Source organism: Chelonia mydas, chromosome 7 (genome assembly GCF_015237465.2).
Source record: "Chelonia mydas isolate rCheMyd1 chromosome 7, rCheMyd1.pri.v2, whole genome shotgun sequence".
Taxonomy (NCBI): Eukaryota; Metazoa; Chordata; order Testudines; family Cheloniidae; genus Chelonia; species Chelonia mydas.
The window spans coordinates 28,223,422-28,248,784 of NC_057853.1; the positions used below are offsets into that span (position 1 = coordinate 28,223,422).

The 25,363-nt window shown below is 41.3% G+C and overlaps 1 protein-coding gene across 4 annotated transcripts in view; it reads left to right on the forward strand.

Moving 5' to 3' along the window:
* BICD2 (BICD cargo adaptor 2) overlaps nucleotides 1-19,232 on the forward strand; it is a 162,063-nt gene extending 142,831 nt beyond the window's left edge. For 2 of the 4 annotated variants that reach the window (XM_007068212.4, XM_043551016.1), the window contains one exon: nucleotides 97-5,701. In XM_007068212.4, coding sequence (XP_007068274.2) covers nucleotides 97-400 — 304 coding nt within the window. In that variant the 3' untranslated portion in view covers nucleotides 401-5,701. Of the gene's footprint in view, nucleotides 1-96; nucleotides 5,702-18,572 lie in introns of those variants that run through there. The other 2 variants (XM_007068213.4, XM_043551015.1) reach the window with 2 other exon arrangements.
* The last annotated feature ends 6,131 nt before the right edge of the window (nucleotides 19,233-25,363 follow it).

The following is a 25,363-nucleotide window of genomic DNA, read 5'->3' on the forward strand; positions in this document are numbered from 1 at the left end:
CCTGTCAGCCAGTGGCCATGTCCACTGAGCACAAAGGGTTCATGCTTTGTAATGGAAAATAGGGTTGCTAAAGATTCTTGATATATTTCATTGCAGATGTGACGAATATGTCACACAACTGGATGAAATGCAACGCCAGCTTGCAGCAGCTGAAGATGAGAAGAAGACTCTGAACTCCTTGCTTCGTATGGCAATCCAGCAAAAACTGGCACTGACCCAGCGCCTGGAGCATCTGGAGCTTGACCACGAGCAGTCCAAAAGGGTGCGCACTAAATCTGCTTCCAAAGCCAAGACCAGTAACCCGAGTGTAAGTCATATCCGGTCCTGTGGAGACAGATCTGAGGGGTCTGTCCTTAACAACCAGGTGTTTTGTGAGAAGTATAAGATCTATTGTGACTAGAAGAGGCATGTAGGAAATCATATTATGCATCTAATTTTTATGCTGTAATTGTCAGCATAAATCCCCACTATCTAATGTTGCGGTGAGTTTGCTTGTACTAGTATGTTGTTAAACCATGTAATACAAATGGTATTATGGTGGTCTTAACTGTAACTAATTCATACGTATGGAGATCTTATTAACAAGTTAATAGTGGAAAGGAACTTTTTGTTTCCACAGTTAACATGTATGGTTTTGCTGTTTATGGGTAAGTGTTAAAAGTGTATACCTGCTATACTACATCTGGTGTTACTAACTGTAGTTTGATTAGCACAAATATGATCCTTTCCCCAGGATTACAGCATCCTTCAATTAAAAAAAGCTTTCACAGGAAAAAGCAAACCTAAAATCTCCTTGTTAATCTGGTTCGAAAAGTGGTGAAATGCAACACTGGAAATTAGATGTGTAACGTGGAAATGCAGAACATTTCAAAACCAGTACCAAAACTAGATTTGGCTGCTGTGGCAGTCGTCAGAAATTTTCTGCCATATCACCACTGACCAAAGTCCCAAAAGGCTTTTATAAGCTATAAAAGTTGGAGAAATATAGGATACATTCTTAAACTCTTTCTTCTCTACTTCAGAGGGTTAACCTAAAGAAACTTGCACATTTATAGTCTATTAAAAATATGCAATATTACCCCATCTGGAATAAAATTGAAAATTACAAATATTAGGATCCTAACTGATATGCAGTTTCACCTTAAAGTTATGCTGTGAAAAAGTGTCATGTACAGAAAGGATGTTTGTGGTCTCATGTTGCTTTTTGCAGCATAACAGTTTGGAAAGAAGGTGTTTTACATATTACTCTATCCACACCGTATCTGTACAGAATTTATATGACTGTGTTCTACTATTTTTAAGTCACAATACAGTTCTTCTCAGCTCTCAGTATTAATCTTAATGGGATAGTGTTTCAGAGCTCTGTTTGTGGGTTTTTTTAATATAAAAAAAATTGCATTCCTTATGCAAGCACACCTTTCGCAGGGCTCTACATTATAGGCACAGGAAATTTAACCTGTTCATCTTGTTAATAAATATTAATGAAGTAGGTTAGCATATGTATTAATCGTAAAAAAAAAAAAAAAATACTTTGTCTGCTATTGGACTTTTAAGGGGCCTTTTTAGCCACTTAATTTCAATATGTTTGATAACATAAAAAGTGTACTTCATAATTGGTGCCTATACAAGTGATAAATATACAAGATTGAAAAATGTTGCTTTTAAAATTGTGGAAAATTTGTGGAGCACAATAAGGCACATTTTTTAAAAACAAAAGTTTTTAAAGTGCCTAGCCTCAAACTTTATTTTAATGTAAAGCCCTGTTCATTTTGTACTTTTTCAAATAATTTTGTATGCTTGTAGTATTAACTAAAAGTAATCCAAGACTGCACAGTTGTCTGCTGATAGTGATGTTTTCTAAAGCCATTCTAATGATCCTGGTGTAGTACTGCCTCATTTCACTACCATTTCTTGTAGATGGTCAGCAGCTTGCTTCCTGTGTATCGCCGCTCTGCCTATAAGTAGTCAGGAGATATCAGAAGATAAATATAACGTAATAAGGAGCGCAGCCTGCTTTCCCAATGGAGGGAAAAGATAGTCTTTGGCTTCTGAGAGATTTTAAAAAAATGCTTCTAAAATCCACCCAAGTAAATTGTGCAGAAATCTGACATCAGAGTTATGAAAAATCTTGTTTTAAAAGAAATACTTGAATGTGGCATCCTTAAATTTGGTGCCAGAATCACATTTGCCAATATCTATTTTTTTTTAAAAAAAAGAGTGGATTTTCCAAGTCTTCTATATTGCCCAATTACCTGTGTACATGAGACGTTTAAAAAGACAGTAATTGTGGCCCCAAAAGCAGGCCGCTGTGCATCAGTTATTACTTCATTTTTAGAAAACACTGTATTCTCCTGAATTTGAGCTTTAATATTGCTATGTAGCAGGTTTGATATTTTTAGAAGCAAAATACCTTTTAACAATTTTCAGTCCTGCTTTTCCTCTTCTTTGCTGCACAATCCTCCAAAAGGCCTTTATTCTTCTCATTTTTGCATTGTGGATAATTATAAAGAATGCCTTGTAAAAGTAGGCATTTAGATTACAAACTCATTTTGCTCCATTAGAAGCAGCTATCATTTTGTTTTAACTTTGGTAGGAAGCTGTTAATACAATTCTTATTGCTTCCCTGTCTCTAGTGGTAGTATTCTCACAACATACAAATGATAGAAAAGGTAAATTTTAAGAAACTACATGCATTGATTAGTTTTAAAGTCAATTGAAATTTTATAGGAAGTTTTCAGTGTTATCAGAAGGTGACTATTACTATCGATATTGGCTCCCATTATCAGTACAAAATATGAATAGTTTGCTACATCACAACCAGCTTAGTAATCCTTTCCATTTTTATTCATCTCTATGGCTCTTAAAATAAAAAACAGCCAGACCATTTAAGCTTGTCAAGTGTATGTTTTAAAACCTGATCTAAAGAGAAATGAGCAACGGTACATAAAAGTGACCTGTTCTGCTTTGTGTATGTTTAGATTAATATATTTAAGATTATGGGGGCTTGTACTTTTGTGAAACAAATCTCTTGAAACTTACCTATGCTATGTTAAGTCTTTCATTTCCCTTTCAATGGGTTGGGATTTAGCTTGGAAAACTTATTAAGCCATCACCTACCTCTGCAAGCAGGCTCTTCTTTTGAATGATTACTGTTCTCTGCATTGGCCTGCATGATATACTGACCTGCATGTCTTGGGAGAACCTAAATCTTCATTGATAATGGCTTTCGCATACTCACTGCTGTATCTTTTGCTCGAACAGCATAGCTTTATTCAGTACTTGTAAGAAACCTTCCTGCAAAGCTGTTGCTTCTGAACAGTACTCATGTAAAGCATTGTTCATTAGCTTGGAAAGCACATGCCAACTAAAGTGACTGCCTCTAACTTGGGAAACTAACAGATGCCCCTCAACCGACTAACCTGCTATGGAGATCTTGCAGTGCACTCTGTATTAAGTCAGTTCTTTAACTGATGAATGAGTACCAATTTTTCTAATGTTATTCTGTTTTCCATTTTTCAGCTTTAGAGTAGTTCCTGGAGATGGCCTTTCCAACAGTGCAACAGTATTTCTTAGCCTGCCTCGTTCTGGTTAACAGTGGTAGCCTGTTGCACAAAGAATGGAAACCACTGACCTGATCATAGATTGTTGTTTTTTTTTTTTTTTTTTTTAAAAACCCCACCTTTTTCCAATATACTACCTGCTATTTTACTTTTATGTCTCAAGTTATAAAACAAACAAGTTTTACCTATAAGTGCTGCTGCAGGAAGAAAACTTACAAGTGCTGAAGAAACCTACTTTGAACGTAACGATCACCATATTAGTTTATGATCTACTAGAAATGTTCAGATGGGGGAATTTTTCTTATTTCATTGCAGATATTAATTTTTTTATCTGATTGTTAAACCTGTGCACTTTTGATATTTTACTTTAGCTTCTTTTAATTCCTTATGTAGAAGAGTTTATATAAAATGCAGTGGTTTGTGCTCACAGTCTCTCTCCCCATTTTGGGCTTGTGCTTGTTGATTTTCGACATCAGCATGTGGCAGAGATTTGGACTATTTCTGATTTTGCTCTAGACGGCGTTTAGAAAAAGAGTTTCAACACAAAAACCAGGAGCTCTGCTAAACTATGTATGTGCTGTGCTTCAGCAACCTTTTTTATTATTATAAAATGTTAAGCTTTATGTGTTAAAATTACTGATTTTTAACTGCCATGTTCATTAAGAAATCCAGGGTATTCAAATTCTGGGGTTTTTTTCATATTGTATTATTATTCTTAGGAATAGTTCAATGTAACAAGAAGAAAACTTGACTTTGCTCTAGTTAAAACAGTAATAGGCACTTGAAAAATATTAAAGTAGTGTTACCTATAAATTCCAGAATTTCTGGGTTTTAGGAAGGTATGAAGTATTATTGATTAACAGAATTTTATACAACTGTATGGCTTAAATTCCAAATTGGAATTGTTTTGTTACTTCTTCATTTTATTGTGCCAAATTATGGTACATTTAGAAAGAAAAATTCTAAAGTTGTCAATGAATAGGGTGTTCTATTTCAGCGCCTTTTTGTCATTAATTACTACCAGTAGTGCCTTTAATAATTTAAGTGAGACTCCTAGAATAGCTTAGTCTATACAAGAAGAAATGAACGGTTGTTTTGGAACTTAGTAAAGATGTGGAGCAATAAGTGCAAAGCGAACTCCCCTTTCGCACATTTTTAATGGTCGTCTTAATATAGAGATTATATATACACAAGAAATTGTAAAAAATACTGTTAGTCAATGATACTTCATCATGCAGATCCTTGCAAATTCAGGGGTATAGGGGGGGGAAAAAAAAAAAAACCCGAATACACTTTGGGAACCAAAATGGACTTTTATTGAACAAATGAGCAAGATGTATTAACGCATTTGTGGCTGCAGTACAGAGGATGTATTGGGAACATTAATGTTCTGTTAGCTGTGTATGGTGGTGGATACAGTTTAACCATAGTATTGTTTGGAAATGTGAAAGACAAGACATTAATACCTACTCTTGCATGTTGTATCTAATCATTGTAATTTCAGGAAACAGAAAGTGAAAAGTGCATCAACAAGCTGTACCCACCTGCCTTGGTGCTGTTTGTTGAGGCTAGTGTGAATCATTAAATTGGTACTTCGGGGGGAGAGGGGGGAGGACTTCCCTCCCTCAAAAAAAAAAAAAAAAAAGTACAAATTGTAATAATATTGTCAGAGGGGAAAAGATTTCTGTTTGCTGGAAGAAGCATTATTATTCCTAGATGTGGGGACTTCTTATATTTTCATCTTCTGTTACAGTATTGATTCATAAGAAATATTGTTACATTTAAAAATTACTACATTTGTACGTGGGTATTTATTTGAAATGATGTCAAAGTACTGTATTATGTTTTATGTGCATTACCTTTTAGTGGTGGATTGGTCTCCATTTAATGTCATGCATGTACTCTTGCCAAGTAACCTTTACACAGATCTGAAAAAGTAAATGTCATTGGTTAAAAGAAAATTGTGGAAAACTGATTTGTAAGTATAACTGTGTGTTAATTTGATAACTTTAGGAGGCAAAGGGGGCAAAATGTTACTTCCAAATTAATACAAAAAATGTGTGTAATGTAGGAAAGCAATCTGCCTGTGTAAAGGTAGTCACATTGGCAGTATCAATAAAAGAGAAAAGGAGATCTGTTTACTGTGTGTGTGTGTGGGTTTTTTTTGTTTGTTTTTGCAATGTCTGCCACTTTAATTTGTTGAAATATTCCTAGGTCATTAAGAATCTTAATACAAGGTTAAATGAATATTTGTATTTTTGTCATAGGTTTTACGTGGAAGAAACCTAAAAGATGATTTACATTTGCATATAGTTTGAATAGAAAAAGGAACTCCTACATCTATTAACTGTCGTTCATATGTTTAACAGTAATTTCTGATGGACCCCTTCAGAACTCAGAAGGAAGTTGTATATACAGCTGACCTAAAACCAGCTTAAATATAGATACAAAGTCAGCTGTAAGTAGATAAGACTTTTGATCAAACAACACACAAAGCCTTTTCAGGATGTAGGTTACTATGAGTTGGTCTTGACCTCTAGGGACATGAAATACAGGTCTATGGGATTTTTAAGGTTTATAATACCACCATCCCCCCAAAATGGGGATTGTCCTAAACTAACGCAACTCACTGTAGTTTATGTAACCTGGTATTCAATTCCATTAGAAAAGCTAATCAACTTAATGTACATTGTAACTCATGGAAGACAATGGCCCATTTCTATTTAGCAAGTGTTCACAAACCGGGTTGGTCTGCTTGCGAAATACTCAGAACTCATGTCTGACAAGGCTCTTGGCCTGATCCTTTAGTGCTTATTCATTCAAAACTTCCCTTAGCTTTAATTGGAGTTTTCCCTGCAGGATTGCTGTGCCTGGAGAATAGATTTTATATAATATATATGCAAATAAGCACACATATAGAACAGAGCATTTCAAAAGATGAAAGCTTAAGTAAACATCTGTGTACTGGGAAAATAGCAAAATAATACAAGGAAAACATTTATCTTTATTTGTCATATGTTTTAATACAATATTAATTTCTTATGCCAGTCTTTGCGGTGTGAAAATTGGGCCCGTCTGGTGGCATGTTGGCACATACTGACTTGAGACTTAGTCCAGAGCTGAAATGCTAGACTGACAGATGTTGCTGTATTTAATCTCAGGTAAAGGAATCTACCAACTAACATAACACCCTTACCTGTCCTGGAGAATCAGCAATTTAGAGCTGAGTACTTGTTGCTTGGCAGTAAAGATGGTAAAAAAAAAAAAAAGAAAAGATTGTATTATTTTATAATCTCTTATAACAAAAGCAGAACTGCACCAAGAGAGACTAAGGGTGAGATTTTTAAAGGTATTTCAATGGGAGGCCCCTCAGTGCTTTTGAAAATCCCAATAGGTGCCTATCTCATCTTGAGAGACCTAAATACCCTTAAACATCTGGCTGAGTGCTCAGTCCTCCAATCTGCCACATACCCTCAACTCTCCTTGACTTTGATGGGTGTTGAAGTCACTCAGCCTCCTTGTAGGATCAGGCTCTTTCTATAACTTTCTATAATTTAACCTTATGAACCAGAGAGAATGTAAATGAGTCTAGCTTTCAGGTACTATGGAGATAAGCAGTTCATTTCTGTTAGGTACAGAAGAAAATCTCACATTGTACAATTTACTGGCTGTTCTGGGCAATTTGGCAGTGCTACTTGTTACCATGGTGGATCTGTCAGAGGGAATGGCACTGAGGTTGGTCTTTGCAGGGACTGTGACACATTGTGGGCCTCCTCCTAAAGTCCCCCTCCCTGTGGGCTGTCACTAAGGCTGTCTAGCCTTGCCTGCTAGTGATTCTGGTTCAAGTGTTTCTCTTCACATAGCATTTTTAGGCACAGAATTAAAAAGTACCAGTAAAGATAAGGGCAGAGAGAAATAGGTTTGTGTGTCATCCCCCACACACTTTTTAAAAAACCTTTAAGGTATATGGAAGTCGCATGAATGGGTTATTTTACTCTCTCTATATCTTCCCTAAAAATATTCCCATTGTCAAGTCTTGTCTTTTGCCTGCCTCTCCGGAGGATTTATTGGGCAACACAAAAGAGTGCTCAACCCTAACTGAAGGGGGGCAGTAAAGAGAACTTGTCTCCTATCTGTTTTAATTATGCAGTTGCTAAGCCAAGGAGTCTTAAATAGACTCAGTAAAAATAACCACACCACTGTACCAGGTTCACTGCCCTGGAAGGACATCCAATACACTCTTAGTTTGCCAGTTGTCCACAGCATAGTTTCAGCTGCCACCCTAGACAAGACCTTGATTAAACAGGTTTTTGAGACCGCCTTTATACATCAGAAGGAAGCTCAAATGGCCATAAGCCTCCCTTCCCATCCTTTTTCCTTCCCCTTTAATCTTATCACTTCCTTGTGTCCAGGGATTACCACAGTCACAGCTTCCTCTGGTCCTGTTTCCCATTTGAATAGTGTCTTCACTAGAGCTGGGTGAATAATTGATTTCCCCCCCCCAATTTGGCCAGCAAACCGGAAAAAAAAATACTTGGTTTGGTTCCCCAAATGCTCTGAATTTGTCAGCAAATGAGAAGTTTCATTCCAGTCATTTGTAAAGAGCCAGGTATGTGTCCATCCATCCTTGTAAGCTTTAGCCCAGTGGTTAGTGCACTGACCTGGGCTGTGGGAGATCCAGGTTTAACACTTGGCTCTGGAGCAGGGGCTTGAAGTCAGCTCTCCCCACTCCCAAGTGAGCATCCTGTCATTAGGCGGCTCTTGGTCTTTCCTGTTGAAGCTGTTCTGCTTGGTATAAATACTTAACCATTCATTGTACCACAGAGAGAATGACTCTAGCCTGGCGATTAAGGCACTCACCTGAGGGGTAAGAGATGTGGATCTCAGTCATCAGCCTGAGTCTAAGGAGAGAGTTAAATCTCCATCTCCTACCTCTCAGGTGGGGCACCTTAATCACCAGGCTAGAGAGTCCTTCTCTCTCTTTGGACCAGATTAATAATTTATTCAAAGGGTCACAGCTTTGCAACAGGAGAGAGTGAAAGCAACTCACCCCAGAAGAGCTTATAGCCAATGGTTAAGATGCTCTGTTGAGAGATGAGGAGGGTGAAGGTCAAGTGCTCCAGAATGGGGATTCAAACCTGGGTCTCCCACATCCCAGGCAAGAGCCCTGACCAGTAGGCTGAAGAGTATCGGGGCACATAGGCTCACTTGCCTGAAGCTAGCCCTGAAAAACATTTCCCGATCCAAAATTAATCGGGTCAAATAGTTTCGGGTCAACCAAAACTGCATTTTTCAGCAAATAAACTATTTATGCAACTTCATCCTTTTCCCTCTGGAAGGCTTCCTCCTGGGGTGCAGGGGTATGACTGTTGCTTCTGCTTGGGCCAGCTCCCGGCTCTGGGACACCCTGCAGGAAGCGGTTGCTATTCCTGAGGCTACCTCTTCTACTGCCTCCAGGTGGTGCTGCTACCCCATCGTCTTCTCCCATTCCTCTTCTGACTGCCTCTAAACACTGCACTGAATCAGAAGGGAAGGTCTTCCATTCCTGGAGGCTTCAGCAAGTTGTTGTATCAACCAGGCAAGGTACTAACAAGCTTCAACAGGACTTTATTTTCAAAATGGAAACCTCTTTACCAAGCTGCTGCTGCACCCTCTGTAGCTATTTTCCAGCCTCTCAACTCCTCCCCCCTCCTTCCTGTTTCCTGTCCTTTCAGACTCCCAACAGCCAGTTCTCCCAATTCTAATTACAAGCAACATCTAAACACCACATTCGCTCCTCTCTTAAGAAACTCTCCCAATTAAAATAAACATTATTGTTCTAACCACAGGAACAAATATGAAACAAGACACAATACTGTTGGCAGAAATATTATACTGAAAACACTGTAGATACTACATAACAGTCTCTAGTCCAGACAGGTGGTTGTCTGGGTCTGAAAGGCCGTCTCTCAAGCCCTGGTTCCACTGCAATGTCTTGTTGTGTTGGTACTACAGTGAAGTCATCCAATGCAGACTGCGTGTTGGCATAATCTCCTCTTGGTACATAGGCAGGTGCAAGATAAGAAGCATTACATACCCGCCCATCAGAAAGTCGATAGGTGTAAGATCCCTTCTTCTCTATGATTTTAAGAGGAGCTGTGAATTTATGGTCCTGTTTACGTAAAATTCCAGGTTTTCGTATTCTAACGAAGGAACCACACTCAAACTTTGGTTCCTTAGCACCCCGTCGCTTCTCTGTGAAAGCCTTAGACTTTGCTTGGTTCTGTTCAACTGTTTTTCTCATATCATCCTAATTTGGGGCATCAGGTCATGCCTTTAACAATCCAGCAATGTTCAGTTTAGTATTCATCTGTTTCCCATGCAGTAACTGTGGGTGATCTTTGCATTGTGGCATGTCATGTAGCCTGGTATGCTTACAGAAATCAGTAGCGAAGGGTATCCACAGTCGCCCTTCCAGTTTAGCCATTTGCAAACTCTCTTTTAAACTTCTGCTAAATCGTTCGATTTCCCCATTGGCTTGAGGGTAGTATAGGGATGACCTTCTGTGTAAAATGTTCCTCTGTGCTAGAAAAGCTTCAAACTCCAGGGAAGTAAATTGACTACCATTATCTGAAACCAGTTCTTAGGGGTTACCTTCCCTGTTAAAAACTGAAGAGAGGAACTTAATTACGGTAGCAGAAGAGATTTGTGATGTAAACATTACCTCAGGCCATTTACTGAAATAGTCTATTAAAGTGATGGCATAATGGCAGTCAATTGGAGCAGTATCAAAGGGTCCTACAATGTAAAATGCCACTTTTTTCCATGCAGATTCAGGAAGAGGAACAGGCTGTGATGGAGGGGTACATGTCACTGCTGTCTTATCATGTATTTGACAAGTGACACAGGATTTTGAGTGCTTCAGTTTGAGAGTCCATCCCTGGCCACCAATACAAATCCCGTAGTCATTGTTTGTTTGGTTTGGACAATTCCTTGATGAGTATCGTGTGCCAGGTGTATGAGTTTTGACTGTAATTCTTTTGGCACAAGGAGCTGGTGTGTACCTTGTAGCACACAGCCATCGAACAAAGTAAGTTCATCCCAATCTCTAAAATAAGGCAGCAAAACTGGGTTGCGGTTTTTAGGGTGACTGGGCCATCTCTTTGTCAGAAATTCCCGTAGTTTTTGTTGAATTGGATGCGCTGAACAAGCAGCTTGAAATTGTTCCCTTGTAACTGCAGTGAGAGTGCTTGTAATAAGCACACCCACTATATCCTCATCCTCCGGTGGACCATCTGGTGAAGGCAAAGGCAGGCGAGAAAGGCAATCAGCGACCACATTTTGGTTTTCAGGCTTATATTCCAGTTCATAATTGAAAGAGAGTAGTCTTGCAGACCATCGAGCAATACGGTATCCTGCTCTTCCCAGTCCTTTCATGGTGAGCAACGTCATCAAAGGGCTGTGGTCTGTGCGCAACTTGAATGTGTGGCCCCCACAGGTAAGTTCTCTATTTTTCAGTAGCCCAGGCACAAGCAAGTGCTTCTTTTCCGACTGTAGAATATTTTCTCTCAGCATTACTTAGTGTCCTTGAAGCAAATGCAACAATCCTCTCTGTGTTGTCCTCATGCAGTTTTGTGAGAACAGCCCCAAGTCCATAATCAGAAGCATAAGTAGTTACAATTGTGGGCAATGCAGGACTGAATAGTGCAAGTACTGGACTATGTACAATCAAGGTCTTTCACCGTTTCAAAACTAGCTTGTGCATCCATTGTCCGCACTAAGGTTGAACTTCTCCGTAGTAATTCCCATAACGGTTCAATGACAGAACCATAATTGGGAATGAATTTTGCATACCAGGAGGTAAGAGCCAAGAAGGAACGTAAGGTTTGCAAATCTGTTGGAGGAGGAGCATTTGAAATTGCCAGGATGTGATCTGGATCAGGTTTTAGTCCAGCCTGTGAAATTGTATGCCCCAGAAAGGAGAGTTCAGTTTGTCTAAATTTGCATTTGGACCTATTGAGCTGGAGGCCTGCTGTGCTGATGCAGTTTAGTACAGACTGCAGGTTATTGTCATGCTCCTCAGAAGTATTTCCAAACACGATAATATCATCCAATTAGCACTGAATTCCATGTTGATTCTTCAGAATCAATGACATTTTTTGAAAGGCACTTGGGGCAGATACGAGACCGTATGCAACACGTTTAAAACAAAATAGCCCCTCGTGTAATAAATGCTGTGACGTGTCTGCTATCTTCATGCAACATAACCTGGTGGCATGCGCTCTGAAAATCAAGAGTTGAAAACATCTTTGCTCCACGGAGTTCTGCAAATACTTTTTGTATGTGAGGAAGAGGATGGCTGTCAATCACAATAGCTTTATTTGGCTCCCTTAAGTCCACACAAAGATGACTGCCTCCACCCTTCTTCTGCATCACTACTATAGGTGAAACCCATTCCAAGGCGTCGATCTCTTCAATAATGTCCTTTTGAACTAGTTTTCTAAGTTCCTCTGAAACAGCTTCCCTGACTGAAAATGGTAAGCGCCGTAACTTCTGTCGTACAGGCATCACATTATTCGCATTTTAACTTTATGCAGAAACCCATAAGCGCAGCTGAGTTTGTCCACAACTTGGCGTTGAGTCCCAGCTCAAACTGGTGTGTGTACTGCAAGAGTACTTTGCTGAGGAAGATCAATTCATCCATTAACTACCCTGACATTTAAAGCAGCCAATAAATCTCTGCCAAGGTAGGAGTGCCTTTGTGGACAATGTAGAACTCTGCAGTTACACAGCAATCACCAAAAGTAACTATTGCTGGCAGGCAGCAATGTACTGGAATATGGTCTTTCAAATAGCACAGCAAGTGAAGTTTGGGTTCAGTAAGAGGCACATCTTTAAAGTAATGCAGATAGATGGAATCAGGTAGTATAGATACTGCTGAGCCCGTGTCCAACATTAGCTGAATAGAGTGTGGTTTGCCTGAGGGTATGGTGGAAACGTTTACAGTGCACTTTATCTGTTCTGGAATATGTGCAATAGAGATTTTGTCCACGCTCAGCACAGTAGCATCTGGTATTGTAACTGAATGCACCTGTTGATTGAACTGGCTACTGCGACATACTTTAGCAAAATGTCCAATCTTTTTGCAATGATTGCACTGAGCTACTTTTTCTGGACATCCTGTGTAGCTTGCAAGGTGTTGTGGGGATCCATAGCGAAAACATGCTTTTACTGTATTTTGAATTTGCTGATTGGGTGGTTTTTCATTAGTTTTCCTCTTGCAATTGTGTGTCTGCAGTGGTAGTGAACTTTTCTGCAAAGGAGTCACAGCCTGGACTGTGCCTCCTGTATCCATGCTCATTATTTTGGCTTCAGCTGTAGCTGACTCAATCTGAGTAGCAATGGTTATTGCTTTTTCTAATGTAAGTTGTGGTTCTAGAATTAAGCGTTCTCTTACATGAAGCGTTGTTTTGTCAATGAACTGGTCTCTAATCATCTCATCTGCCATATTCCCAAAGTCACAAATTACAATCAGACTCCTCAGGGAAGCAATATACTGGCATTATAGTTTCCCCTGGTTTCTGCTCATGCTGGAGAAATCTGTAGCAATTAGCTACTACATTCACTTTTGGCACAAAAATTTTTTTTAATGCTGTGAGTGCAGTCTCATATTTATCATCTGCAAGGGGAAAAAAGTGTAAAATACACGTTGCCCTTCTGCTCCAAGGCAGTGGATTAGCAGACCACGCTTTATTCCTTCAGAAATCTGTGTAGCACCGATTGCACGCAGATAAGTCTCAAGCATATGGATCCAGGCAGTAAAAGCAATTGGAAGCTCACCTGGGCTTTGCAGAAAGGGTGCAGGTGGGTTCAGAGGCAGAAGATCCATCCTCGTCGCCAAAATGTTGTATCAACCAAGCAAGGTACTAACAAGCTTCAACAGGACTTTATTTTCAAAGTGGAAACCTCTTTACCAAGCTGCTGCTGCACCCTCTGTAGCTTTTTTCCAGCCTCTCAACTCCTCTCCCCTCCTTCCTGTCCTTTCAGACTCCCAACAGCCAGTGCTCCCAATTCTAATAATTACAAGCAACATCGAACCACCACACAAGTCAACAAGAGCACTAGCAGCAATAGCTCCTATGTTCAGTTTTATAATCTTCCAGCTGGGCATAGAGAAAACTGGTGTGTAACCAGAGGGTGGGGAGAACAACAGCACAAAACTCCCAATCTCATCCTTGAGGGAGGGAGAATACAACAGGGCTGCTGGGCGTGATGGTAGCATGGGAATGAAGGAAGGAGAGGTGTGAGCATGGGGGTTGATAAGCTGAGACAGGGGACTGCAAGCAGAGTTGAGGATATGAAGGAGGCACCTGGGGAAAAAGATAGCATGGGCTAGGAGGGACAGTTTGAGCAACTCAGAGCAGCTGCAGTTGCTCTGTGCAGGGGCTTTTTGGCATAAAGCCTAGGACCGCTCCATGCAGAAAAGACAGCTGGCTGTCTAATGCAGGCTGGTGATGAGTGCATGTTTCTCCATCTGCAAGGATGGGAGACTCTCTTGGCAGCCATAACAGGGGCTAGGAAAAGGCTAGCATGGTAGAACAGAGATGGAACTGTGCAAGAAGAGGGGATGGGCTTTGTGAGGGGAGGAGGGGTAGAGAGAGATGTGGCTTGGAGTATACTCCTCCTTAGTATGCTTTATGAGAATGGGCCACGTTGTCCAAAGCATTATGTCATGCATTAAACTACCTCTAACATATATTAAAATCATTCTAATTACTCGGATCTTTCCTTTGCCAACCACTTACACCACAGCTGACCATAAAAAACTTTGGAGGCTTGGTAGGTCCAACATCTAGTGGCATTTCAGGATAATTCTGCATTCCATCTCTTCACTGCCCCTCTAACATGTTTCCTTAATTTAACATAGTGGCCTCTGCTGAGGACTTGAGCTAGATCTTGACATGCAGTTCTACTGGTGCTTTATGCCCTGTGCATTTAATGCCTTTCTAGACCTTGCATGAGCCTAATACTTCCCTCAAACTCTCCCAGAATGTTGTACAGGACAAAGGAGCAAGGCTAGCTAGCATGGAGGGGGCGGGTTTAAGAATGGGCTTCCCAGACTGCAAACAGAATGCAAAATCTCTCCTGTACCAGACTAACAAAGAGCCATCTGCTCTGATAGCTGTGTCCTGAGCATTGCAGCAGGGAAGCCAAAGCGGAGCACTCTTCGCTGTGGGCTGTACAACCCCACCTGGAGCCCTGGGTTATTACTCAGAGGGCTAGCCTGCTACAGCTTCACTGCTGCAATACCCAAGTTGGCTAGATTAAGGCTACCTTGGTACCTCTATCACATCTCGTGATTGCAACAAAGACACAGCCCCTCGGCTTTGATTGGTTTGGGATGGCATTTGAGTTTGGCTTGGGAGAGCAGCAATCCTGTCCATTAGTCCTTTTATATCACGGTTTGCTACCATCGTATCTCAAAACACTTCCCTTGCTTTGAGTTAATCAGCATTAACATCAGCTCAGCTACAGCTGTACTTTTCTGAATCAAGATTCTTGAATTGCTCCAGAGTCCCACTAATGTAAGGGTAAACAGACCAGGCTGGAGATCCTCAATTAGTTTAAACAAATCCCACAAAAACAAATTTAATGAACTGATAGCTAAGGTTGCTCAAGTACCCATCTTACTTATGCAAACTCTGGGAAGTCACCAGTTAGGCCAGTGTTCATATGCACACCAGCCCCAAACTACATGCCAGAAAGGCCAAACAGCTGGATGCCCAATGCACACTCAATTTCCAAATTTCTATAACTCACTCACTGGAAATTCCCCCATCAGATCCATCTACAATACACGCATCCAGTTCCTTGCGCTGAAATGCAGAATTCTGACCTCAGGCAGGTTAAGATGTTCCCTGTAGACACACGTACCATTGTAAAGCCCAGAGTTTTGTACAGAAGAAAGAATATGATCTGAGTTTGGTTTTCTAATCCTGTGCAATTTGTAAAGGACTGAAGGATCTGGCCCAAATCCAAGTATCTGAAGAGTGCAACTGCTCTGTGCTGGCACCATCTGAACCTGAAACTGGTTTACTTGGCCTAGAGTGGATCATCCCAGGGTAAAGGTGAGTAGTGGAGTACAGCTGACGCGGGGGCTCCCCATCCCTGCTACCAGCATAGCAAGGAAACAGGAGGCTTGGCTGGGATTGCTCTGAGCTATGACAATCCTTCTCCATGTTAATGCTGATTAACTAAAAGCAAGGGAAGTGTTTTGGGTTACAGTGATAGTAAGCCCTGGTATGAAAGGATGAATGGAAAAGGATTGCTGCTCTCCCAAAACAAACTCAAATACCAGTCCCCTGCGGCCATTAATCAGGGCATCAATTAGAGCAGGCTTCCCACTACTTTAAGATGGTTGCAGCCTGCACAGCACAGCTGGCGGACCAGGACAGTACAAAATCCTGCTCTGAGTAGTTTGGCCATAGCTGAGGATCTGGACCACTCTTGCACACAGCTTCTGTGCTGTTGAAGCCAATACTTCTATCACTTCCTGATATAATGCACCACAGGATTCTGCATTATACAAATGCAAACACTGAAGGTTAAAAGTGGTGTTACTAGCGTGTTTACGACCATGACTATACAACACAGCAATATTTTAAAAGGCAACTCATTAAAACGCTTGTAAACATGGACAGGAACAAACTGGATGCCTCAATAATTCTGTTCCCATTTCTAATGCTTTCCGCAGCTTTATGGAGGATACATTAAGAAATACAGCAGAAATGTTAGTTAACTTTTGTCTTTTGAGATTCAGGGCATGTTCTTATAGTGCATGTTAGCAAATTCATTAATGTGCCCACAATTGGCAACTATGCTTCCATTCATAACTTAATGGCATACAGTATGAAAGGGATAGAGGGAGAAGCTTGCTGTGCTCGAACATGCAACACCATTGCTTGCATTTCAGTTTCCTTGTTGGACCATGGCCTGGAGAGATTCTATACAGCAGCCACTAGATGGCAATACAGTACAGAGTGGCCTCAGTGCAGTTACAGATGTCAAGCTGCAAACAAGATCCTTGGGAAACTACTCAGAAAATTCCTATAATGTTGGGAACAAGGTTAAATTATCAGTTTGTTTAGTTTCATGTTAAAGGGTTTTATATTTGATCCCCTCCTCCCCTCCTGTAAATCCTGTCTTGTAGTGGATTTACATTTCAATCCATTTTGCCTGATCAGGCTTTCCTTTAGCCTTGCACACTTAATACTAAATAACTTCCTAGTACTTGGGGAAGATATTAGCTTGAAGGGTTTTAAGCGTAAAGCTTTCTGTGAACGGGCCATATGGCCAGCTAGCATGCCTGTGACTGAATGCCTCAAGGGCCACATGACAGTCAATTAATGACACCACAGGTGCAGGGGAGAATCCTTTACTACATTTTTCAGCAGGTAACACACCTTTGTGCCTGAGTGGCAGCCATTTTGTCTCCATTAAGCCATATAATCAACTGTCCTGAGGTGGCTCTGGACTTGCAGTGATTGGGAACCTACCCCAGCTGCTGACTGAAGTGCCCAGGATGAACGGGCTTTGCCTAGTCACTGCTCTCGCAGCTTCCAGTTCTACCCTAGCCCAGCGGCCCTGACACAGGTCCCTGCCGGCAGCCCCACAGAGGCTAAGCCCACCTCTCCTGCTTTGGCTCAGACTGTGCCCGAGTTCAGTCAGACTTTCAGAGCATTGTTTCAACAGCAACTTCACCTATGGTGGCCAGTGTGAAAAGAGGATGGCTGACTGAACTCGGGCACAGTCTGAGCCAAAGCAGGAGAGGTGGGCTTAGCCTCTGTGGGGCTGCCGGCAGGGACCTGTGTCAGGGCCGCTGGGCTAGGGTAGAACTGGAAGCTGCGAGAGCAGTGACTAGGCAAAGCCCGTTCATCCTGGGCACTTCAGTCAGCAGCTGGGATAGGCACCTATACGCACCCACCATGAAGTAGTCCGTCCAAGCCATGCTTTTACCAACCTCTTTTCATACTGACCGCCATAGGTGAAGTTACCATTGAAGCAATGAGGATAGGGAAGCGGACCCTGAGTGGGTGTTCATGTGTTGGGATGACTAAAAGGAGACTTCTAGGCCTCTTCAGCTCAACAGAGACCTACAATGGTAGTTCGTGCAGGATTTGGGAAAGGTAACAGGTTTGGTGGTTGAGGTTCCTAGGGCAGAAATTGAGTTGTTTGGCTCAGAGAGCCATTCCATGTTTGCTGCCTGTTATTGGGTAAACTATGTCTTGGGTGGTGCAGTGAATTCAGCGCACCTGTTGCAGTTGGGAGGTTGCTCCTCCTTCCTGTATTTAACCCAATCAAAAGGGATTGCATTTCAAAAGCATTCTCTTTCCTTGGTAAGTGGATATATTTGGGGAGATGCTAGAGGACACTGACTCTCACCTTGACAATACTGAGCTTGTTGAAATACTTCATAGTCCTCAGCACCTGAAGGAACACAGCACAGGACTGTATACATTCGTCTTAGCTTTCCGGTGAGGCATAGGCACATTGACCTTTTGGCTGATGCAGAGTTTCATAGACGCTATTATGTTTTAGCTTTGTAGCCTGTAATGCAATCACTGTTTGGGATCTCACGGTCTTCTCAGGAGTCCCGGAACCATGACTCTGCCCATACTTCGTCTCTTTGCCCCTGTGTACTGTTGCAAGACTGATGGGAGAAAGAACGTTGGTCTTCCAGCCACACTTGGCTGCTTCCCAGATGGAAGTAATAGTAAATGTCTGTATCTCTGGTTTTAAACTCCTTCTGTTCCACATTGCTTTCATGGTTGCATGCATTTTGGGGAAGAGATGATCATAGACTCAAGGGTATCCTATACAATGAGCTATTAAGAGCTAGGATGCTGCTTTGCTTATTTCTTGTCATATGTCCTGCTGCTTTGGCTTGGGTCTCACCTCTTACTCCCTTATTCCTTTCATTCCACCGTTTAATCTTTTTAGCCACTGACTTTTTCCTCCTTTCAACGATTGCAGGGAAGTCCGGTGTCTGGTCACAGTGTGATCTACTGGTCAAGAAAGATGGTCTCCCTCTGGATTTTCCCCTGGATCTCGGTAGCTCTGCTGGAGGCACTGACTGCTGTCTTCTCCACAGGACCTGATGTTACTGTCACTTTGCATGTGGGAGGGCGCTGTCAGACAAACAAACAAAAACACTGAGATAAGGATGAAGGAAAAATAGACTGGGATAGACCGATGTTCCTGGGGACTGCATTGTTTTAGGAGAGCCAGGTAAGGCATAGACATCAATGGGAGATGTGCACATGGATTTGTGGGCAAAATTTGGCCCCAGATATCTTTCAGAGAAGACAGATGAATATACAGGAAGGCTATATTATAAAATTAGTGGCTTGAACTGGCCCGGCCTTTCCCTTTATAATACAGTTGTAATGGTTCAGTTAACACAAAAAGTTAGAGAAATTGGCTTAATCATTAATTTAAAAGACATATATGTTTTGTTCATACTAGTCTGAAAAATAATCCAAGGTGGTTTCTTAAAGGTCATAAATCAAAGTACCAGCAATTGCTAGGTGAGGTGTTTTGAGAGTTAAAAGCCATGTTTTATGCTTTCTGAAACATCAGCATCGAGTGTTCGAAGTATAAGTACAGTAATTTGTCCTGGTAGCAAACATCTCAGCATTAGGGTCACATATCAACAGGAGTTATGCTTATGTATGTGGATCGACAGTAGCAAAAAGTTGTGCTCTGGTGTTTAATCAACAATAGAGGGTACGTGGCTATCCAGGAATGATTCATTTCTTACCAAGAATAAAAAGAAAGCACTCGGAAATACTGTTTTGTTTCAGATTCTAGTTTGGATGTAGAGACAAGAAAAAAAATTCTGCAAATGAAGTCAAGTACTAGGGCATTTTATTATACCCAATTCTCACATCACTGATTCCTGACAAGAGGACAGAGCCATGTGACAAGAAAAAACAAGATCTGAGATACCATACTGATGAGTATGAGAACCTAGATACAAAGAAAAGCTCAGACCTATTAAGTAATAGTCAAAGAGCTGCATGAAGTAGTGATTAAAGTTCACTATATGGTTTATCTGAGGCTAGTATTTCAGTAGCCTCAGGTTTAAGAAGAAAAGGCTTTTGGCCAATTAGCCACTAATATGTCCTAGCTCAGTGGCTCTCAACCAGGAATATGTGTACCCCTGGGGGTAGGCAAAGGTCTTCCAGCAGCTACATCAACTCATCTAGATATTTGTCTAGTTTTACAACAGGCTACATAAAAAGCACAGGCTTACAGTACAAACTAAAATTTCATACAGACAATGAGTTTTTTATACTGCTCTACATACTATACCCTGAATTGTAAGTACAATATTTATATTCCAATTGGTTTTTTTATAATTATGTGTAAAAATGAGAAAGTAAGCAATTTTTCAGCAATAATGTGCTGACACACTTTTGCGTGTGATTTTTTGTAAACTAGTAGTTTTTAAGTGAGGTGAAACTTGAGGGTACACAAGAGAAATCAGACTCCTGAAAGGGGTACAGTTGTCTGGAAAGGTTGAGAGCCACTGTCCTAGCTCGCCCAAGAAGTTTTGGGCTTGATGCAGAAATTACTGAGTGAAAAATCTATGTCTTTGGTTATGAAGGTTATCAGACTAGATTATCATAATGGTCTATTCTAGCCCTAAAATCTGTGAATCTATGAGGATTGAAACACAGTCTGACCTAGTGGGGATAAGTGATATTTTCAGATGATACAAATAGGCTGAGTTTTGATAATACAGCCTTATTCACATGCCATCCTGGAAACAGGTCCTGGGAGAACCCTTCTGTGGGTAAAGAACAGACGAACAACTGCAGCATTCCAGCTTGGGAACTCGGAGTGCTGTAAGTGTTCTCTCGATTCTCTTAAGCAACACTACTGCAGGTGGTTCCTGTTGTGCCTAATTAGGCACAGGACAAAACTAGAGAGCTGACTCCAGCTGTGAGGGGCTTAGGACCTTCCCTAAGTTACAAATGCCCTTTTGGGGGGTTACAGGAGGAAGTCTGGTGATAAAGAAGAGTTTTCAATTTAGGGAGACTTTGGTAACTCCAGGTGGGAGGACAGACAAGAGAGCTTGTTTGAACCTTTTGCAAATGACTTGGGAATTTTGTTGTTTGTGAACTTTTTAGTAGCCCTGGGAAGAGTTAGAGGAGAACCTATTTTTAAAGGAGATATGTCTGTAGTTTGACTGTTTTTAGTAATGGATCCCATGAATGTGTGCTGACCGTTCCTGCGTGCGTGTGTGTGTATATATGTATGTATTTATGCTCACAGTAAAGAAGCTCGCACAGAAAGGTTTGGGCCTCAGACTAGTTTGTGAGGCTAACTAGTACTTCATACTGACGCTGCCGTATATTGATTTGTTTAGATTCACAATAACACAGGAAAAAAGACACCAAAGCACCTTTACAAAAACTTAAAATGCAAACAAATTACTTTGCACCCACGCCAGCAATAACCAGGACAGCAAAAAATCAGTCTTAACAATTCTTCCCTCTCCATGTAAAAGAGAGACCCCATTGTATTTCTCGCTCCTGAAAAGCCTGAGTAAATAGGCCTTGTAGCATGCCTTGAAAGCCATCAAAATACGGTTATTTCAGTCCCAGGTGGGAATGAATTCCCAAGCTGAAGGCTCTTGTGGCAACTGTGCTGCCAGTAGCTCCCTTTCTTTTATACTGAGGATTCTAGCTCAAGCACTTGCACTGATCATAATTACAGTAGGTGACAGGCTCTCAAGAAGACAGGTTACAGGCTACTTAGGGATTTGTAGCCTTTGGGTAAAATGTTCCAAAATGCCCAAGTCCAATTTTCAAAAGACTTGGGGACTTAAGAACCTGCCATTCGTTGAAAGTGAATGGGACTTAGACGCCTATGTCCTTGTCATTTTTGAAAATGAGATTTAGGCTTCAAAATCACTCAAGTGCTTCTGAAAATTTTACCCTAAATCTATTTGTTACATATAAGACTTGTCAGTTCAGAAGTACAAGTTGGTGTCAAAGGGCTCACTATAACCAATGCTACTTGGAAACATTCTTTTAAAAAAAAATAGTGCTAAGTGTTAATTACACACTTGATCTTGCTAAGTAACATGCATCATTTAAAACAAATTAAGACTATCTTTAATACTGTGTGTGTGTATAATATATATAATTATGCAAAACCTTTAACAAATGGAGTCCAATCCACAGACAAAGGATATAGCAACATTACTGCATTAGCTCTTCTAAAGAGTTTACTTTTGGTAATCTGGTTATAACTAGTCCGTATATATTATATGTACATTAGTTAAGAAAGGAAGAGGGTGCACTGATTTCTGTAGATATCGATTCCCATTAAAACACTTATAAGCCTGAGCTAAAATCAAAGAGATTGAGGGGTGAACAACAGTGGATGGTCCCAGAACTAGTGAAGTTCATCTATGCGAGATATTAGGAGGTCACTCTAGGGTGCATGACCCTCCACACTGACAGCAATCCCCCCCCCCGCCCCCCGCCCCGGCCCCGAGAATTAAGTGTTGGGAGGGAAAAGGATGGGGACAAGACAAGTGGCTCTGCCATTGCACACATCCATCAGTTGTTCTCCCTCCTTCCCTCCCCCTGCCCCATGGGGTAGAGGGTCTAGGGAAGGGGTGGGCAAACTTTTTGGCCAGAGGGCCACATCGGGGTGCGAAACTGTATGGAGGGCTGGGTAGGGAAGGCTGTGCCCCCCAAACAGTCTGGCCCCTGCCCCCTATCCGTCCCCTCCCACTTCCCACCCCCTGACTGCCCCCCTCAGAACCTCTGACCCATCCAACCCCCCCTCCACTGCTTGCCCCCTGACAGGTCCCCCGGGACTCCCAACCCCGCCCCCTGACAGGCCCTCCGGGACTCCCATGCCCTATCCAACCCCCCCCCCCCCCGCCCACCATTCTCCAACTGCCCCAGAACCTCTGCCCATTCAACCGCCCCCTGTCCCCCGGGACCCCCTACCCAACCCCCCCCCCCGCCGCTACCCCCTTACCATGCCACTCAGAGTGGCAGGAGCTCGCAGCCCTGCTGCCAGCGGGGGAGGGCCAGGGGCTAGCCTCCCCTGCCAGGAGCTCAAGGGCCGGGCAGGACGGTCCCGCGGGCCATAGTTTGCCCACCTCTGCTCCAGGGCAATGCCACCCACTCCAGCCTAGAATATACTCACTGAAGAGTGGCTCTGTTGCCACTCTGTGGACTCTGGTAAGGGGGGCATTCCTTGCTGTGCAGATCCTCAGTTATGGGTGCTGGGCTCTGGGAAGAAGAGGATTTGGGCTATAATGTATACATAATTTTTTGAGTTATGTGTAAAAGTCACATATGTTTCAATTGCTTCTATAGAGATCGGATAACTAAACTGATGTGGTTAAGCACTGGAATAAATTGCCTAAGGAGGTGGTGGAATCTCCATTACTGGAGATTAAGAGCAGGTTAGACAAACACCCCTCAGGAATGATCTAGATAATACTTAGTCCTTGCCATGAGTGCAGGGGACTGGACTAGATGACCTTTCGAGGTCCCTTCCAGTCCTATGATTCTATGCTATTATGTTAAAAAAAAAAAAATTTAAAGCAAACTAATATGAAAAATCATATTAAATTAATGTTCAAAGAATCCTGCCACAATTATAAGGTCCTGGATGTGAACTGCCTTAATATCATGGGGAATTAACACTGGTTCAATTTACAGTGTCTAGTATATATTTTAAATTCAAATTCTTTGAGGAGTGAGGTTAAAATGTCATTCTCCAGATATTGGGCCTGCTCTACTATATTACATGAACTTTACACCAGAATAGCTGTAGGAAAAACTGGTGTAATGAGTGGAGAATCAGGCCTTCTTTCTTTTTTTAGTCACAGTATCTTAGTGTGTGTTTCTGTCTCTCCTTCACTGTTTTATTCCAGCTTTGTCTTTTCTTTGGTTTACTGGCTGTTTTGATAACTGTAGCTGATTGATGTGGCATAAACCTGCTTTTGCTTGAGTTGTTATGAGCCTATATAAAGCCACTTATGATACATCAGTTTTATTTCACTTTTCTTTGTGAATCCAAGTAAAACTACCAGGCTCAGTGTTGGCACAGTTATATTTCTCTTGTTGTCATGATCACTGATTTAATTTCTTTGTGACTGAGAAATAAAGCACTGTTTCTTTTCCCGCAGTTGAAAGAGCTCAATCCAAAATACATCAAACTAAATTGCATAAATGGTCAAAAGACATGTTACATTAATCTGTATTCATCTTCAAATGAGAAGTGTTTAAAAAAAATTGCTCTGCTCTAATCCTGAGAATTATAAATAAGGAAGCAGTGCACAAAGGAACTTTGTATATTCAGTAGAATGTCCTATGATGGCAAAAGCACATGCGAGTCACCCTGAGTATTACATCATCCAGAAAAGAATAAAACATGCATCTCTTATATGAAAGGCGCATCAGGCAAAACTGTGTATTTGCAAATCTTAGCTTTTTGGTCTCTAATGTCTCATAAAATGTATAAGAGGTTATTTTTCCTCTCTTAGATTTATCTTTCCTGGACATTCAGTGGCAATCTTTACTTAACTGCAACGTGTAACACTGGGGAGAACTAAATCATGTGGAAAATTCTCTTCTGCTGAAAGATTTTTAATGAATTATGACAGGCAATTTTTATGGGGAGTGGGAGAAGAATGAATGAATAATTGTGTGAATTTTGGGAACTGCTTACATTGCATTTATTGACCCTTCTCTCCTACTCTTGTGTATGTGTGATAGTCATCTGGGGGGCTTGGGAATTATAGGAAAAGTCTCATGATAAATGACACATTCGCTTTGTGCAGAGCAGTGCTCCAAAGCTCATAAGGTATGCAGTACTTTTGTACCATGTACAAACTGTAATGTATATTTGAAAATAAACTTTAATTAAAACTGTTGCCCTCATTTGCTACGCAAACTGCATTTTCAGTGTGGGAACTCATCCTGTGAGACTGCAGGTCAGTTTCTATTATAGTCAATACTACAACTTTGGGCCTGTAGCCATGGTGAGAGCAAGCCACACCGTGCTGGAGAAGTGGAAAAAAATGATGACTCTCTGGACTTGTTCTTTGTGAAAGACTGCAGGAGACTGGCTGATGGGTAGGAGATGCAGCCATAGCTGAGAAGGAAGCACTCTCGCTAAAGTAAATTAATAGACAATTCTGCAATCTGTGTATTGATAAAAGGTTGGGTTTTGCTTTCTTAATCATGCCTTAGAAAGCTTCATTGTGGGTTTTGTCCAACATACTTTTAAAAATATTTGCAATTCTTTAAGTTCCCTAACAGAGTAAAAAAACCCCACACTTTATTTCCTTTTCTTCTCCTTACTGTTTATCTAGTGCAAATACTTCCTAAACCTACTTCAGTTATCTTGATTTGAAAATAGCCCATTTCTAGAGAGACACTTATTGGCATTTGATTACAGTACTGGTTGGCCAGTAATAATGGCTACACCTGAATAGTTGTTTAGGCCTGGCCTACACATAAGATGACCTGGCTATGTTGCTCAGGGGTGTTTAAAAATCTACACCTCTGAATGATGTAGTTAAGCTGACCTAAGTCCCCATGTAGACCGTGTTAGGTGGATGGAAGAATTCCTGTTGACCTAGCTGCTGCCTCTTGGAGGTGAATTATCTACGCTGATGGGAGAGGTTCTCCTGTTGGCATAGGCAGTGTCTACTTCAAATGCTACAGCGGTGTCACTGCGGCATGTCAAGTATAGACAAACTCTTAGATTGCAAACTGTTT